At 40.0% G+C, this 15803-nt stretch overlaps 1 protein-coding gene across 5 annotated transcripts in view; it reads right to left on the minus strand.

Annotated features, from left to right (window-relative positions):
* BCKDHB (branched chain keto acid dehydrogenase E1 subunit beta) overlaps window positions 1–15803 on the minus strand; it is a 219477-nt gene that overhangs the window by 182360 nt on the left and 21314 nt on the right. For all 5 annotated transcript variants that reach the window (XM_019729566.3, XM_074333225.2, XM_019729567.3 and 2 more), the window contains exon 3: window positions 14969–15037. In XM_019729566.3, coding sequence (XP_019585125.1) covers window positions 14969–15037 — 69 coding nt within the window. The remainder of the gene's footprint in view (window positions 1–14968; window positions 15038–15803) is intronic.

Consider the following 15803-nt stretch of genomic DNA (forward strand, 5'->3'; position numbering starts at 1 on the left):
TTCACCGTGTCATTTAAATTCCGGCTTACATAAAAGAAGCAAAGTTCCTGGTCACTCCTGACATAGTTTTATTTTGTTATTTCATCATTGTACTGTTATTTTACTTACCATATGCTTTGGTCTATCAAGTGTATTGAGATTTCCTTAAAGGCAAGGACCACATCTTAAAAGTTTTAATACCTTCTAGAGCAGTTCTCAAACTTGGTTGCATATTTGAATCACCTGAGGGGGAAGAGGGGCCTTTTAAAACTCAAACACCCTGGCCACACACCAGATCAGTAACTCAGAACCCCTCGAGTGAGACCTAAGCATCAGTATTGCAACATACGGTCAAGGCCAAGAAGCAGTGCTATGAAGTGAATCATGATGTCTCTACATAGAGACCTATTTCAAACACTTACCCCACATATGCGTGCGCACACACACAACTGAAAGGCAACTATCTTCCTAGGATGGCATCTCTAGCAAATTCTTAGGCCTAATAAATTGGTCTCTTACCAGGAAAATAACCTGAGTAATCCCCAGGACATACTAAAGTGCCTTAGCCCAAGACAAAGTCCGGGGACATTTTTTCTACCTTTCACATGACGCTTTCGTATTAATTATCCACTTCCTGTGTCCACTGGTCAATGTGGGAATAGTAACCGTCAATGCCAGCCTTTCTCTATTGAGTACACGTCAGCCCATGGCTGCCTTCATTACCCCTTCATTACTTGTGAGCCAATTGGCTGAGCAATCATATGCTTGAATGGACACAGGGCTATTTTCAGTGGCAACCTTCCAGTTCTGCAGAAACTATAAAACTGACCCACACAGAAACTGATGGACTTGCCAGGCAGCAGAAGCTCTAGAATATGTAATGTAGGAGGAGCTTAGGGGAAGCATTCTAATTGGCGACTAAAGCCAGATGGCTTGTCTGAATCTTACATTTTCATAGCTCGCCTGCTGTTTTTACTTAGATATTCTATATGCATGAGGTGGTTTGAGGGAATTGATGAAGAGTAAGGTCACCTTGAGCATCCCTGATACCACAATGTCAGCAAAGGCAGAGACCATAGATCCGTATGTCACTGTACCATCAGCAGAGGCCTCTTCATTTCCTTGCAGGGGGCTGTTCGCCAGAGGATGGACATTAGTTACGACTGCACACACAGTGATGGTGAGAAAAGGACAGGCAAATCAAAACAGTAATGAATTGCTAAAGCCTCCACAAAAGGGATCCACTAGAGAAAAATAGAGTCCATGTGGTCTGGAAGGGAGAAAATACATTACATGCTAACAACTGGACCTAATCCTTTCCCTTTTAGCAGAAATTAGGGAGGAAGGCTCAAGCTGTTGAACAAAGACCCACTAGAGACCACCAATAGAAACAAATACCAGAAGGGGGCCTACAAAAATAAAAGTGAGCAAGAAATTCCTGATATGTTAGGTTCTTCTCCCCCGAAGGTCATGGATCTACCTACAACTCTTAAAAAGAACGACATCTGTTCTCTGATCCTGTAATTCCTTGGAACATGGAGATTATTCTGAGAGAAATGGGATGTGGGGTGGAAATAAGTGACAGCAGTAGCACTATACGGGTATGAGAAAATTTAAAGAGTGAAAGATTGTGCAGTAACTTGGCTGTTGTTACCTTAGGGAAATGACTATTGACAGCCAAGGAACACCTAGCCTAGGAAACAAATTTTACTGAAATTTTACTTTACTGAAATCGTTAACAGGCACTAAAGCTGAGGGTGATCTGTCTTCTGCCCCATGCCTGAAGAAAGAAATAGTGTGAACTAGATATGAGGGCGAATAAAGGTAATTTGGCAAGAACTAAATGAGGGGAATACTTCATTGAGACCATTTGGCTCAAATTCTGCACCCATGTATCTGAGAGTAATCAGGAGAGGCCAGATAGGTTAGACGCACAAAACACATCCTGGTTCCCCTCCTGATTCACTTTCAGAAGACTGTGAGATGAATAAAGCAATTTAAGAGAACAGCACTAGAGCAAATAATTGTATACCACAATATAATTTTTCTCTTCTTACATAAAGAGTTAAACATTTGACTAGAGTTCTAACCATCTTTGATATATATGTGTGTGTGTGTGTGTGTGTGTGTGTGTGTGTGTGTGTATATATATATATATATATATATATATAAAATTAAAAGCTAAATGGTCCTTGGGCAGAAACTCCACAGAATCTTTATTTAACAAAAGAAAGGGTGCCTTTTTCAGGCAAATGACTGAGTTAAGGGTAACAGGATTTTGTTGAAAATGCTGTAGAATTCTTTTCTCTTTCATGTGTACCCTATTGATATTTAATTTAGATTTCAATAGATGTAATGGGTTTATGCCATTTAATATGTTCCTTGGTTTAAGAATTAACGTGTTCCTAAAGTGATATAAAAGTTTCCTTTTTAGTTTTAAAGAACCTCCACTTTTTCAAGAATGAAATGATCAACTTCAGAGTCTACAGGATCTCAATTAATTAAGAATGTAATACTGTTTTGTGTGTTTTCCCTTTTGGCTTAGAACCAAGCGTCTTTGTGCTGGACTCCAAGCTGGCAGACACCAAAAGAGGAAAAGATGAGGGTTAAATGAACAGCCTGCCCAGAAACTGAGATGAGGAGAAATCCTTTATTACCAATGATGCTTGAGTGTCTGGGAGCCAAAACTACAGGAAAAGAATCTTTTGGCTAATTTAAGGTTGGCCAGATGCCACCACTTCTGGGGGACAGCCAGATGACCTGAGGGATGGGTTGGGGGGACTGGCAGGATGCCACCAGAGAAGGTCAAGCACTTCATTGCTAAAGCTGCCTTGGGTGTAGCTGCTCACTAGGAAACTGAAAACGTTTTGTCCAACAAGCTTCCCAAGCGATTCCTTAGCACATGACATGTGCCAACCTTTACCTAACGGATCCCTCATCCCCTCTGCCAATCAAAGCAACTGAGAAATCTCATCTACACTAAATGGGAACAGAAAACAAAATACTGTGCTCCAATCCTCTAAGACTTTAACTTTACATAGCAGATCTCGCTTAACAAATATCTGGCAAATGACATTAATGCTGTTCTCCAAGCGGGGCTGTTTTTACTGGCTACTCCCAATTTGACTGGAAAAGTCATTTTTCCTGGTAAATGCAATTATTATGTGACTTTATTACTGTATTGAAGGTGCTACACAGTGGAATTCCAAGTTAGAATCAGAGCACAGGATGTCTAGCTTGTAATAACCTACACATTCAGATTCAAACCTTCTAAGACTGGTAAGTGTTTTCAGGTAAGTGACACCATCAGCCCAATACCCGAGCACAATGTCAACACGAATCTGCCAGCCAGCTGCATGGCCATCAGGCATGCAACTTCTAGAAGGAACAGCATTCTCACTGATAATTTGATAGACTTTGTGACCTGTTTTCTCAAGACGAACAAAATACAGAATGGAAGAATCTAAGAATTCAGATATTGAGCAATCTGAACTGTCTATCTAAAACTGTTATACTAATACCCTTTCAGCCCTGATAATTTTTAGAGTTTAAAAAGAAAAATCCTACAGTACAAAACTATATTTGAATCAAACAAGCAACTCTGAATACATTTAAAAAAAAAAAAAACACAAAAAGGAAGGAATCACTGGCTTTAATGTGTAAAAAAGTGTAAAGTGAACTGTCCAAAACAAAACAATTAAACACGTCTAATGCATTCTAATTCAAGAAATACTAAATACTGAAGGAAAAAGAAAAAGTTTGTGTTCTTCCCTGTTAAATTTACCAGGCTGAAAAAGAATTTTCTTAAGATTCGGCACACTACATTTGGGAAACCAACATAGCAACATCATAGTACCTAATATTAAATGGATGTGTGATATATGTGTATGTCATACTTCATAGTGAAAATGTAAAACAAAAAATCTTTTACTCTCTCTTAATATATATTGTTTTTAATATGGTTTCATTTTCTAATTCTTAATCGTGATGTTTAAAAATACATATGGAAATAAGTCAGACAGAAAAAGTCAAGAACTATATGATTTCACTGATATGTGGGATACAAAATTGAAAACAAAGGAACAAGACAAACAAATGAAGAAATAAAAACTCATAGACACAGACAATAGTTTAGTGGTTACCAGAGGGTAAGGAGGAGGCAGTGGTAGATGAGGGTAAAGAGAATCAAATATATGGTGATGGAAGGAGAACTGATGCTGGGGGAATACACAATGTGATTTATAGATGATGTAATACAGAATTGTACATTTAAAATCTATGTAACTTTACTAACAATTGTCACCCAATAAAATTTTAAATTTAAAAATTTTTTAATTTAAAAATTTTTAAATTTAATTTAAAAAAAGACATATGAATCAATTTTATACTTTCTGACTACAATGACCTATAGACACATTTTTCCTGGTCTACTTTAGTCCTAGCCTATCTGCTAAAACACTATAGGTGCTCACATTTGATAATTCTAAAAGCCTGCCATTGTCAAATAAGGTTGAGAAAAACTGGCTTAAGGGCATTATACTCTGATGCTTAAAATGTCAGAGAGAACACCTGTTGGCAGCTCTAACATGTATTGTTTAATAAACTAAGGGAAAAACTACTAGTCAAAGCAGCAGCTGCTACCCGAAAACAACTTCATACTAATCAAAAAATTTCTTCACAAAAGAATCACAAAAAGAGAATTTTTTTTTTATAAAGTTAATATGGGTTACTAGTGACTAACTTCTTCTTACTCCATGAATAATCAAAACCCTTGAACTTTGTTTATTAAAATTCAATGACATAGTCCTTATGTTTTTATATAAATGATTTGTTCCTTTATAAGAAGGAAAAACAATGTAGTTTAAAGAGCCCAGCACTGTGTTTTAGGAAGCTTGAGCCTAGAGTCTGGCTTATTCACTTGCCACGGGGCAACTTGGTAACATCTAACCTCTCAGAACTTCAGTTTCTGTATCACGTAGTAAAGGACAAGATCAAGGTTTCTCAATCCTGGCACTACTAACATTTTGAGCCAGATAATTCTTTGGTGGGAGAGGGCTGACTTGTGCATCATAGGTCAGCATCCTTGACCTGTACCCACTATATGCCAGTGGCAACCCTCAGTTGTAACAACCAAAAATGTCTCTAGACATGGCCAAATGTCTCCAGGAGGGCAAAAATCACCCCCAGTTGAGAAGCACTGGACTAGATATATATCCTCAATTTCTCTCCAGCTCTGCTATCCCATAAAATATATTAAATAATCTTATTTCCTTAAGTGTTACTTGTTACGCCACTGGTCAACATCCCAACTATGAGGATACTCATTTTGACTTTTAGAGAAATCGAAATACAGTAACCATTTATACCGATTCTAATTTTAGTAGATTCTAAAATCTTTTTTTCCCCTATTTTTGGAGTAAAATTTACAAAAGGACTATCAAAGCAATATATAAGGGAAACTAACGTAAATGAAGTACATGTCACTATTTGCGTCCCATTTTCTAAGATAACTCCTTCAATCGGATAAAAAGGAAGAGATTTAAAAAAGGGCACAATAATAATGGACTTTACATGTACCGTGTTTCCCCAAAAATAAGACCTAGCCAGACAATCAACTCTAACGAGTCTTTGGAGCAAAAATTAATATAAGACCGGTTATTTTATTGTATTATATATAATTATATAATTATATTATGTTATATATAATTATATAATTATATAATATTATATATACTATAAGACCCAGTCTTATAGTAAAATAAGACCAGGTATTATATTATGTCATGTCATATCATATCATATTATATAAGACTCGGTCTTATAGTAAAATAAGACCGGGTCTTATATTAATTTTTGCTTCAAAAGACACATTAGAGTTGATTGTCTGGCTAGGTCTTATTTTCAGGGAAACATGGTAGTTCCACCACGTGCACTTTTAGAAAACAGAGGGGCCTTGTAATACCAGGAGCAATTTCAAGTGCCTGACTTTGAGGAAGAAAACACTTAAAGCTACTAGCAACTCTTTAAAAACATTGGAAGAAAGTTTACACCATCTTCGTAATACCTTTTTCACAATTCACGGAAAAGTTATCTTACAAACTACACCTGGTATTCAATATGCTCTGAAGTCAAATGCATACACTTCAACTGGGGGAATAAACGAAATATTCCATTTCCCTGAAGAACTGTCACTAACTGATAAAAGTTTTTTTCTTCAGTAAAATTCGTTCCACCTGCTCAGAGATCATACCCTACCCTACAGATTGCCATTCTTCAATAGAACTCAGACAGCAAATCACCCAAGGAACCCTTGTTTTACAGCAGGAACATACATGGAAAGTCACTTTCTATTGGTGTTGTTTCATAATTCATGTGAAAGTATAAGAGACTTACCAAAGGATTTTGCTTACAGCTCCCACATTTAAAAATTACACTGGAAAGGGGATTTCATAAGAGAAAATGAGGTGCCTAAGGTTTCCCATGGTTCTACTTACAAAATCTCGAAATGTAAAGGAAATCAAAGCATAAAGCCAATGTGTTCCACTTGTTAAAAATAAATAAAAGCACAAACATTACCTAAACGTGTGTCTGTGAGGACCATCTGGTCCTTTCCTTTCACTTTACTGATGAGAACAATGAGACCGAGAGTCGACTCCCAAATACTGGCATATTATACATGAAAACTCGCTTTCTCCGTCCGTCCTAGTTTCCCTTCCTGAATTCAGTGTAGTAAAGTATCTGGTTATATAATTTCTATGATGTTTACATAAGACGTGGTTATATTCATTTTCCCAAGTTGCTACGACAGGCCGCAGTTGCGGTGTAGAGGAATGAATACAGTAATGGAAAAACATCAATCCCAGGAAAAGGCAGATATTTAGGCCTGTAGGCTAATTCAGCAAGTCCTCAGCTGTTCCTATTCTCACACCTAAGTTTCCTCCAATGAGTGGACCAAAATATAGTGTTATGAGCCACTGCCCAGCAACATTCAAATATGTACAGTGTAGTTTTAAATAAAAACAGCTCCTGACCCTGACATACCAAAGTCTTACTTGACTAAAATACACGCATGCTCTATCACACTGAGGATGACCATATGAGGACAGGTTTAGTATATGACTCGTGGAATCTGTCTCATAACATAAATGAAAGCATGTGTGATACGGAATATAAAAATCACACAGCCCCTAAAAATCAACTCCCTTTCATTGCCCTCTTCTATTCCCAGGCTTCCCCTGTAGTTCCAATTGTTACCCCTGATCAAGGGATCTCCTTGCCTAAAAAATTTTAAGCTGCCATTTGGTATACAATGTGTTGATGAGGGGAAACTACTGTATTTTCAAAGCACTCTTATTATTTTGCTCTATCAAAGGACAAGGAAGGAGAAAAGCACTTTCGTGGTGTAAACCCACACTCATCTGGAACACAAAAGAACTCGATCTCCCTTTTTAATAGCATTGCCCCTAATTATGCATTTCTTCCTTGTTTTTTGTATTAAGTAGTATTCGGCTTTACAGTATTATATTAGTAACCCCCAATCCTTCAGATTCTCCCTTCTGATGGAATTTAAAATGCTTCTCCGCAGTTCCTTTGTATTGATACAATGACAACAGAGACAGTCTCATTTCAAAGTGTAGGCTGCCACCTACTGACTGACTGCGATCCCTTCCCTCTCAGCATAGCTCTCCTGAGAAAACTAATCAAACCTTCACAAAACGTTGTCTTTGCTATGCCATTTTACGCAATGTATTCAACTATAGCAATACAATCTTTTAATTAATGATTTTAACTTCAAAGAAAAGAATGTTAAGTGGACATGTTTCCGTATAGCTATACTCAAAAGGACAGAGAATTATTTTTAAAAAGTATGTGCTATTTTTTAAATAGGCAATAAGTTCTATTTTAATACATTTCTCTTCACCATTTCCTTTATTCTTCACTCCTGAAAACTGAAGTTCACTCCGTTTCATTAGAGACAGTAGTGGTGATTTAATTGTTCCTATTGATCAACCTGGAATTATTCAAAATTTGAATTCATAGTCCTAAAGTAGTCAAAATTCACACATTGCTGACAATAAAGCTAAGAGCTGTTAATTAACTCACCCCCCAGTCAGGCAGACATAAGTCTGCAGGTGTCCTCTAAGAGTAATGGACTTTTGCAAGTGAGCTAGTTTTTCCCTGTTTTAACCTTTTTTTAAGAACATCAGACCCACAAAAAAGTCATTAAAGGGGAATAAGGAAATCCCTTCTGAGACCATAGGCCATTGTCTTGGTGAGACAGTGAAGGGTACATTCACTCAACAACATTTATTTTAAAAAGTACTGCCTGACACTATATTAAAAGCCAGGGATGCACAGTTGATTTAAATATCTGTTGCCTTTGAGAAGTTATCTGGTGCACAGATATGGTGGAAAGGCAATTACAATATAACTTGTGAAATCTGAACAATGGTAAAGCAGTGCCTGGGTGGGTTTCAGGAGGAGCGTTATAGAGGAAACTTCTGAAGGTGAAATAATTTCCTAGTTAATCAGATAGGAGAGAAAGATCCAAATGGCATGTGCAAAGGAAGAAAGATGAAAAAAGGGGAGCAGGGGGTCTTAGGAAGTGAATATTTAGTAAAGAAAAGTAAATGCGATCAGGTAGGTAGGTGGGGGGCCAGATCGCAAAGTCTTTCGTATACTCTACCAAGAAATGTGTGTTGCAGAATGATCACAATGGCAAGATACCGTTTCCCTGAAAATATGACCGAGTCTGTCATGCGGGGAGGCCCTGCTCACTGCGCCATTTGTCGTGCGGGGGACCCTGCTCGCTGCGCCATTTGTCGTGCAGGGAGGCCTGCAGGGTCTCTGCTCCCGCTCCCCATACAAGAATGCAGGACATGGTGAGGCCAAAAAGGAACACCCACGGAGCCATAGGTAGGGGAGTCATACCACTACGGTCTCACTGGAGGCTGGGTTCACTGGACGTGCGACCTGCTGTCCGTTTTGTCTGCAACCCACCGACGACTCTCTTTCACTCTCCTCCACTCTCCTCCACTCTCCTCCACTCTCCTCCACTCTCCTCCACTCTCCTCCACTCTCCTCCACTCTCCTCCACTCTCCTCCGTAGCCGCAGCAGTTATATTAGCGGCTAATTGGCTAACTGGCTACAGCTGACGGCCAATCAGCCACAGCTGACGGCCATCTACTACCCGAGCCAGCACTCCTCCACGTGAGGCCGAGAGCCTGTAAACTACTTTCTGGGGCTCTGCCCCCACAGGGTCTAATATTAATTTTTGTTCCAAAAGATGCATCAGGGCTTATGTTCAGGGGATGTCATCCTGGAAAATCATGCTAGGGCTTATTTTCCGGTTAGATCTTATTTTTGGGGAAACACAGTAGCAGGGAACAGGTCAGAGGGAAGGTGATTACAAAAAAAAAAAAAAGATGATAAAGCTGTCCAAGCAGAAATGATTAAGAATCTAAAGTGAGACCCCAGAGCAGCAAGAATGGAAAAAACAAGTCATATTAAAGACAAACTATGAAGATAAAATTGTAGGACTCAGTTGGATGTGGGGAATGAGAGAAAAGGAAGAGACTAGGATCTCCCCAGTTTCTGGCTTAGGTTACCAAATGGATGGTGGTAGGGTCACCAAGATAGAAAATGTAACGGGAGGCATGGATCTGCTGGGCAGATATAATGAATTCAGCTGAATTTGAAAATATAAGTGTGGAAATGCTGACTTTGAAGTGACTGGAACATTAAGGTGAAGGTATATTGAGTATACAGATCGGAAGCTCAGGCCAGAGGTCTAGACAGGAGACAGAAATTCGGAAGTCACTGATGTGTGAGCAGTAGGTGACATGGATGAAATGCCCCCGACGGAATGGGTACAGTCAGAGCAGAAGAGCACCATGGATGAGAACCTGAATGAGACAACCAACAGAAGACTCACTAGCTTAAATACGCACATGGTATTCTAAGCATCGGCTCGGGCAAGATGGAATAGTGAAGGCTAACAATTGCTCAGCAGCATAGCTACACCAGGTAAAGACAAGGCAATAAAGCTGGGAAAAACAGAAGGCATCAGGAAAAGAAGACCAAATATGGGATGGCTTGACTCCATAAAAGAAGCCATAGGCTTGAGTCTCCAGGAGCTGAGCAGGGCCGCTGGGGACAGGACACTGGACATCACTCATTCACAGAATCACCAGGAGTCGGAGCGGACTCGTTGGCACATAGCACACAAGTTACAAAACTATAATTCAACTTCTGGCTTCCAGTTCCACAGGTTAAGGAACTTGGAAGTCGCCACTATGTCCTAACAAGAAATCAAAAGCTAAACAGACCGAAAAATCTTCTTAGAGCCATAAGAGAGGGGAGGACAAAGAGCAAACCACTACCCCCAAGATTGGAGAGACAGACCCAGGAATACAGGGAATCTCGACTTAAAGGAGCAGAGACCCAGGAGCTGAAAGCACTGCAGGAACCAGTGCCAGGAAGGAAAACCCGAACTGCAATGACGAATTACTGGAGGCTCAGTGTGGACAAGCCTGAGAGTTAAACACTCCAGGGGACCCAGTGATAGTGAGGCCCCACAAATTCATGAGGCTTACCTGCAGGTGTTCAACTAGGCTCCCATAGGAAACATCAGAGAAAAACACTTCTCAGCAGGGGAAACAGACAAGCACTTGAAATACTTAAATACGCCAGAGCACACCCATCTTAAAGTCTGCCCTCAGGTGAAACTTGTTCACCAGAGCCTAGCCTGCTGCGTATTATCAGAGCTAACTGACCTGGGGGAAGGGCGATAGCCAAACTCCAGCCCACTCTAGCTATCCTGTCCCATCTCAGGGGGAAGAAAAATTTGAGAAACACTTGTGACATTCACAGTCCAGAGGCACAGGCTCCCCAAAAGGCTGAGACCTAGTCATAGGACTGTAGAAAGCCTCCCACACACACACCTCACCACCCCATCCCTAACCGCCTATTTTCAGCAGTTCCTTTTACCCAGTGCATCATGTCTGGCTATGAAGAAAAAGTTACAAGGCACAACAAAACACAATTTGAGGAGACACAGTGTTCGGACTGAGTCGGAGGTGTTCCCAGATTTGGGCCTGAGAAGCTGCAAGTGCAAAGAACATACGAGGAGGCTGAGAGGGTGTGGGGGCAGAGCCCCAGAAAGTAGTTTCCAGGCTCTCGGCCTCACATAGACAGGTGCTGGCTCAGGTAGTAAATGGCCAACTGTGATTGCATGGCCATCAGCTGTGGCTAGTTGGCCGTCAGCTGTAACCAGTGAGCCATTGGCCACTAATATAACTGCTGTGGCTATGCTAGCAGAGAGAGAAGGGAGGAGAGAGAGAATGGGGGCTAGCAAGAAGATGGCGGCTGGGCTGGCAAGTGTAGATGGCGGTTTGCGGACAGTGTGGATCCAGCCTCCGGTGAGAGTATAGTGCTGCCAGAAAGAATATAGTGGTATGACTCCCCTACCTATGGCTCCGTGGGTGTTCCTTTTTGGCCTCACCATGTCCTGCGTTCTTGTGTGGGGAGTGGGAGCAGAGACCCCGCAGGCCGCCCGGCACGACAAATGGCGCAGCAAGCAGGGTCCCCCGCATGACAGAGGGAGATATAGGTTTATTGAGGCTTACAGACCAGGGAGAGTCTCTGGTGGCAGCAGGAGGGGTAGTGATCTGCCCGCAGGCAGGGAAGAAGCAAGGTTATATAGGCACAGCAAAACAAAGAGCATTCCACGGGAGAAATCCTCTGGAAGGCTGCTGTCACGCACACAGTGTCCCAAGAAGGCGGGACACCTTGGCTGCCTGCCTGCTCACCTGACTGTGGGCCAGATCCCTCCACAGAGCAAGCGCCAGATCCACACAGTGTAAGGATATTGGAACTATCAGACCAGGAATTTAAAACAACTGTAACTAATATGCTAAAGGCTCAAATGGATAAAGGCGACAGCATGCAAGAACAGAAGGACAATGTAAGCAGAGGTGAAGATCCTAAGAAAAAACCAGAAAGTATAATTCTATGTTTTAAATATTAGGTAATATTTACAAATATATTCGAATATAGTCTAGAAGTGTCTATACCCAGATACGTATAGGGGTTTTCTCTAGGTTAGCTCTGGAAGTACAGGCAATTTTTTATTTCCTTCCTTATGCTTTTCTATATTTTCCAAATGTTCTACAATGCATAGGCATTACTTTTGAAATCAAATGTATAAGGTTTTTACTTTAAAAAAAAAAAAAGATCTAAACTTTATAGGAGTCTAAATTAGCTGGAACTAATTGAGATAGTTTGAGGTAGTTGAAATTGGCCCAACTATCTCAAACTATAAACGGCTGTTAGAAATAGACAGCTACTGGGGGAAAAAATTGACGGTTGCTAGATAGTAGGTGTGATGCGGGAGAAGGTGAAGGGATCAGAAAGCACAAATTAGTAGTTACAATACTGTCACAGGGATATGAAAGAGAGTTTGAGGAATATAATCAATAACATTGTAAAGATTATGTAGGGTGTCAGATGGGCACTTGTCTTATTAGGGAGACCACTTCATGGACTGTGTAGATGTCTGACCACTATGCTATATGCTTGAAGCTTAAGTTGAACAATACTGAATGTCAACTATAATTAAATATATATAGAGAGAGACTCATGAGATGTGAGTACAGCACAGGAAATAGAGTCAACGGAATTGTAACAGCTATATACATTGTCAGATGGGTAGTAGACGGGGGATGTTATCACTTTGTGAAGGGTGTAAACTATTACATTGCTTTGTACACCAGAAGGGAGGGAAGGGGAGGAGAGGGAAGAGGAGAGGCGAGGCGAGGCGAGGCGAGGCGAGGCGAGGCGTGGAGAGAAAAAATAGACAGCTAGGCAAAAGCAAAGGGGCAGGACCCAGGAAATCAACCTGCTATAAAAGGAAGGGAAAAGAACTACCTGGGAATTCCTGTTAAGTGAGGTGGAACACACTATGGTTTCTTGGATTCAGAGGAGAGTGGAACAAGAAGAAAAAGAAAAAAACATCTTAAAGATCCTCACCACTTACTCTGCTAGCACACAGGAGCTTTACAGGGCAGTGTCAAAGGTAAGAAAGGACATAATCAATACCTCCCCCTAAATTTAACTGTTTTGCCAGATTAGATAAGACTGAGAGAAGATATAAATGGTCAAAAGCATCCTCAAGGCAGCCCTCAAGATAAGGGGTTGCAACATTCCTTACATAGAAAGTCAGGAGTGAGAATGCTGGGATGGGCCAAAATGCATTCTGATAGTTTTAAGTCTGAGTCAAATGAAATGAGTGAAAGCATGAGGCAGAAATCGATCGCAAGCCATCAGCTGGAATGAAACATGTAGAAGGGGAATGTGGGGGCGGCCTGTTAGCTCAGTTGGTTAGAGCACAGTGCTCTTAACAACAAGGTTGCCAGTTCGATCCCCACAGGTGCCACTGTGAGCTGCGCCCTCCACAACTAGATTGAAACAACTACTTGACTTGGAGCTGATGGGTTCTGGAAAAATACACTTAAATAAATAAAAGTTTTAGAAAAAGGAACTTCTTCTTTAAAAAGAAAAAGAATGGGAATGTGATTATTCATTTTATGTGTCAACATGGCTTGACAACTGTACTCAGTTGTTTGGTCAAATGACAGTCTAGGTATTGCTGTGAAGGTATTTTTTTACATGTGATTAACATTTAAATCAGTACACTTTCAGTAAAGAGGATTATCCCCTTCATTATGTGTATGGGCCTCATCTAATCACTTGCTTAAGAGAAAAGACAGGTTTCGCACACAAGAAATTCAGCTTCAAGACTGCAATATAAAAACGCTGTCTGGGTTTCCAGCCTGCTGACTTGACCTACAGATTTCAGACTTGTCAGCCCCCACAATAGTGTGAGTCAATTCCTTAAAAAAATAAATCTATTACTCATTCCCTCTTTCTGTCTCTTTATAGGTAGGTATATATATATATATATACACACACACACACACACACACACACACACACACACACACACAAATAGACAGTGAACAAAAAGGGGTTTCTATGGAAAGTAATCTCACAGGATGATCAGATCATAAATCCCTAACTGGGCAGGCCATGGTGGGTAGTCAGCCCCAGGTCTATAACTTCTTTAGCAAAAGGTTTATCTTTGCCTTAAGCAAGCCCAGTCCATTGTTTCATGCATCTAGATTAGCACACCTTTGAAATACCCTTTCAGAGACCCCAAGAGAGCACATAATCTTGTCAATTATTCTGTAATCTCATCCTCCACATTGCTTCCTCCCACCTCCGTGTACTCTTTCTTACATTCCCTACCTAATTTCAAATGCAAAAGAAGCTACAAACTGTTATTCTCAGAAACATTTATCTCAATCTGTTGAGATCTTGCTTCCAGGTGTATTCTCTTTTTGGCTCAAATAAATTTTTATGAACATTCTCTACAGGTTTGGACATTTCTTATATCACGAAGATATAGATACATATAATATATTATATATGTATGTACATATATTATATATATATGTATATGTACATACATATACACATACACAGAAGTACATAGATATACAGATATATCCTAATGCTTCTATTTCTCTGGAGAACACTGACTAATATAGGTAATAAAGACGAAACCTATTAACAGAGGCAAATAGGACAGAATCTTGAACTAGAAGCAATGGAATTAAACTTGGCTAAGGCAGGCAGCAATAAGTTATCAAAGATTACTGGACCTATGAATGACATGATAAACAACACATTTAATGAAGATTATTTTGGATAATACGTGTACTGTGAACTAGATCAGAGGGATACTACAGTTAGAGCACATTTGGAGAAAGGTAGGCCAAAGAATTGTGTGGGTGGCTATGGAAATGAAAAGGAACCCATTTGTACAATAAGGATATGGCCAACAATGTAACAGGCATATTTTGTATTCTCAAGATCTAAGTAAAAGTGCTACAGGAATACTATTCATATATAAAGATATTCACTTACCATATTTGTCTCGCAAGCCAACAGTACATCTAAAGACTCCACCAAAGGCGACATCTTCACCAAATATTACTGAAAAACAATGTTTAAAAAAAAAATTTATTTAGCAAGCCCTAAATGACAGTAATAATGAGAAATAAGTAAGTTAAATGTTTCTATTTTAAATCAAAAAACAGAAATGGACCATAGATCCAAATAAAAGTTTCTCAATTCTGACATTGACATTGTGTACTGGATAATTCTTTTAGTGCAGCAGCCTGTCCTGTGCGTTGTAGATACACAGCAGCATATCACATCTCTGATCTCTACCCAATGGATGACAGTTGTCCCCCCCACACACAGTTGTGAGAGCCGAAAGTGTCTCTAGACATAAAGAGGAGAGGGGATTAAAATCACACCCTTTGAGAAAGAACCACTGATCCAGAATCTAATCTTGTTTTACCATGAAGAATGAGGTCAGAGGATTAGCAAAGTAACTTGCCAAGTCAAAAAGCAAGAGGCAGAACCATGACTCACACTCCAGGCTCCTGAGTCCCTGGCCAATGGTTTTGGGGGATTTTTTTTTATACGTGGTATATTATACAATGAGAGTCAGCAACTGGAAGAGCTGAAGGCAAAACATGCCAAGCTGAGAGAACAGTCACAGTTAAGTGACTTAGAATGTGTGAAAGAGAAAGAAGGCAAGCATGATGGGACAGTCAGCAAGGAAAAGAACAGTATAGGTACAAATTGCGAGGAGCTCTGAAGTAAGACAAAGAAAATAAAACAATGGGAATTCATAGTGCTAACTTCTAGTTACATTAATGCACCTAACCAGCTCTATGGGTCCAAGGAAAAT

Source organism: Rhinolophus sinicus, chromosome 2 (assembly GCF_057876585.1).
Source record: "Rhinolophus sinicus isolate RSI-liver-muscle chromosome 2, RSI-T2T, whole genome shotgun sequence".
Lineage (NCBI taxonomy): Eukaryota > Metazoa > Chordata > Mammalia > Chiroptera > Rhinolophidae > Rhinolophus > Rhinolophus sinicus.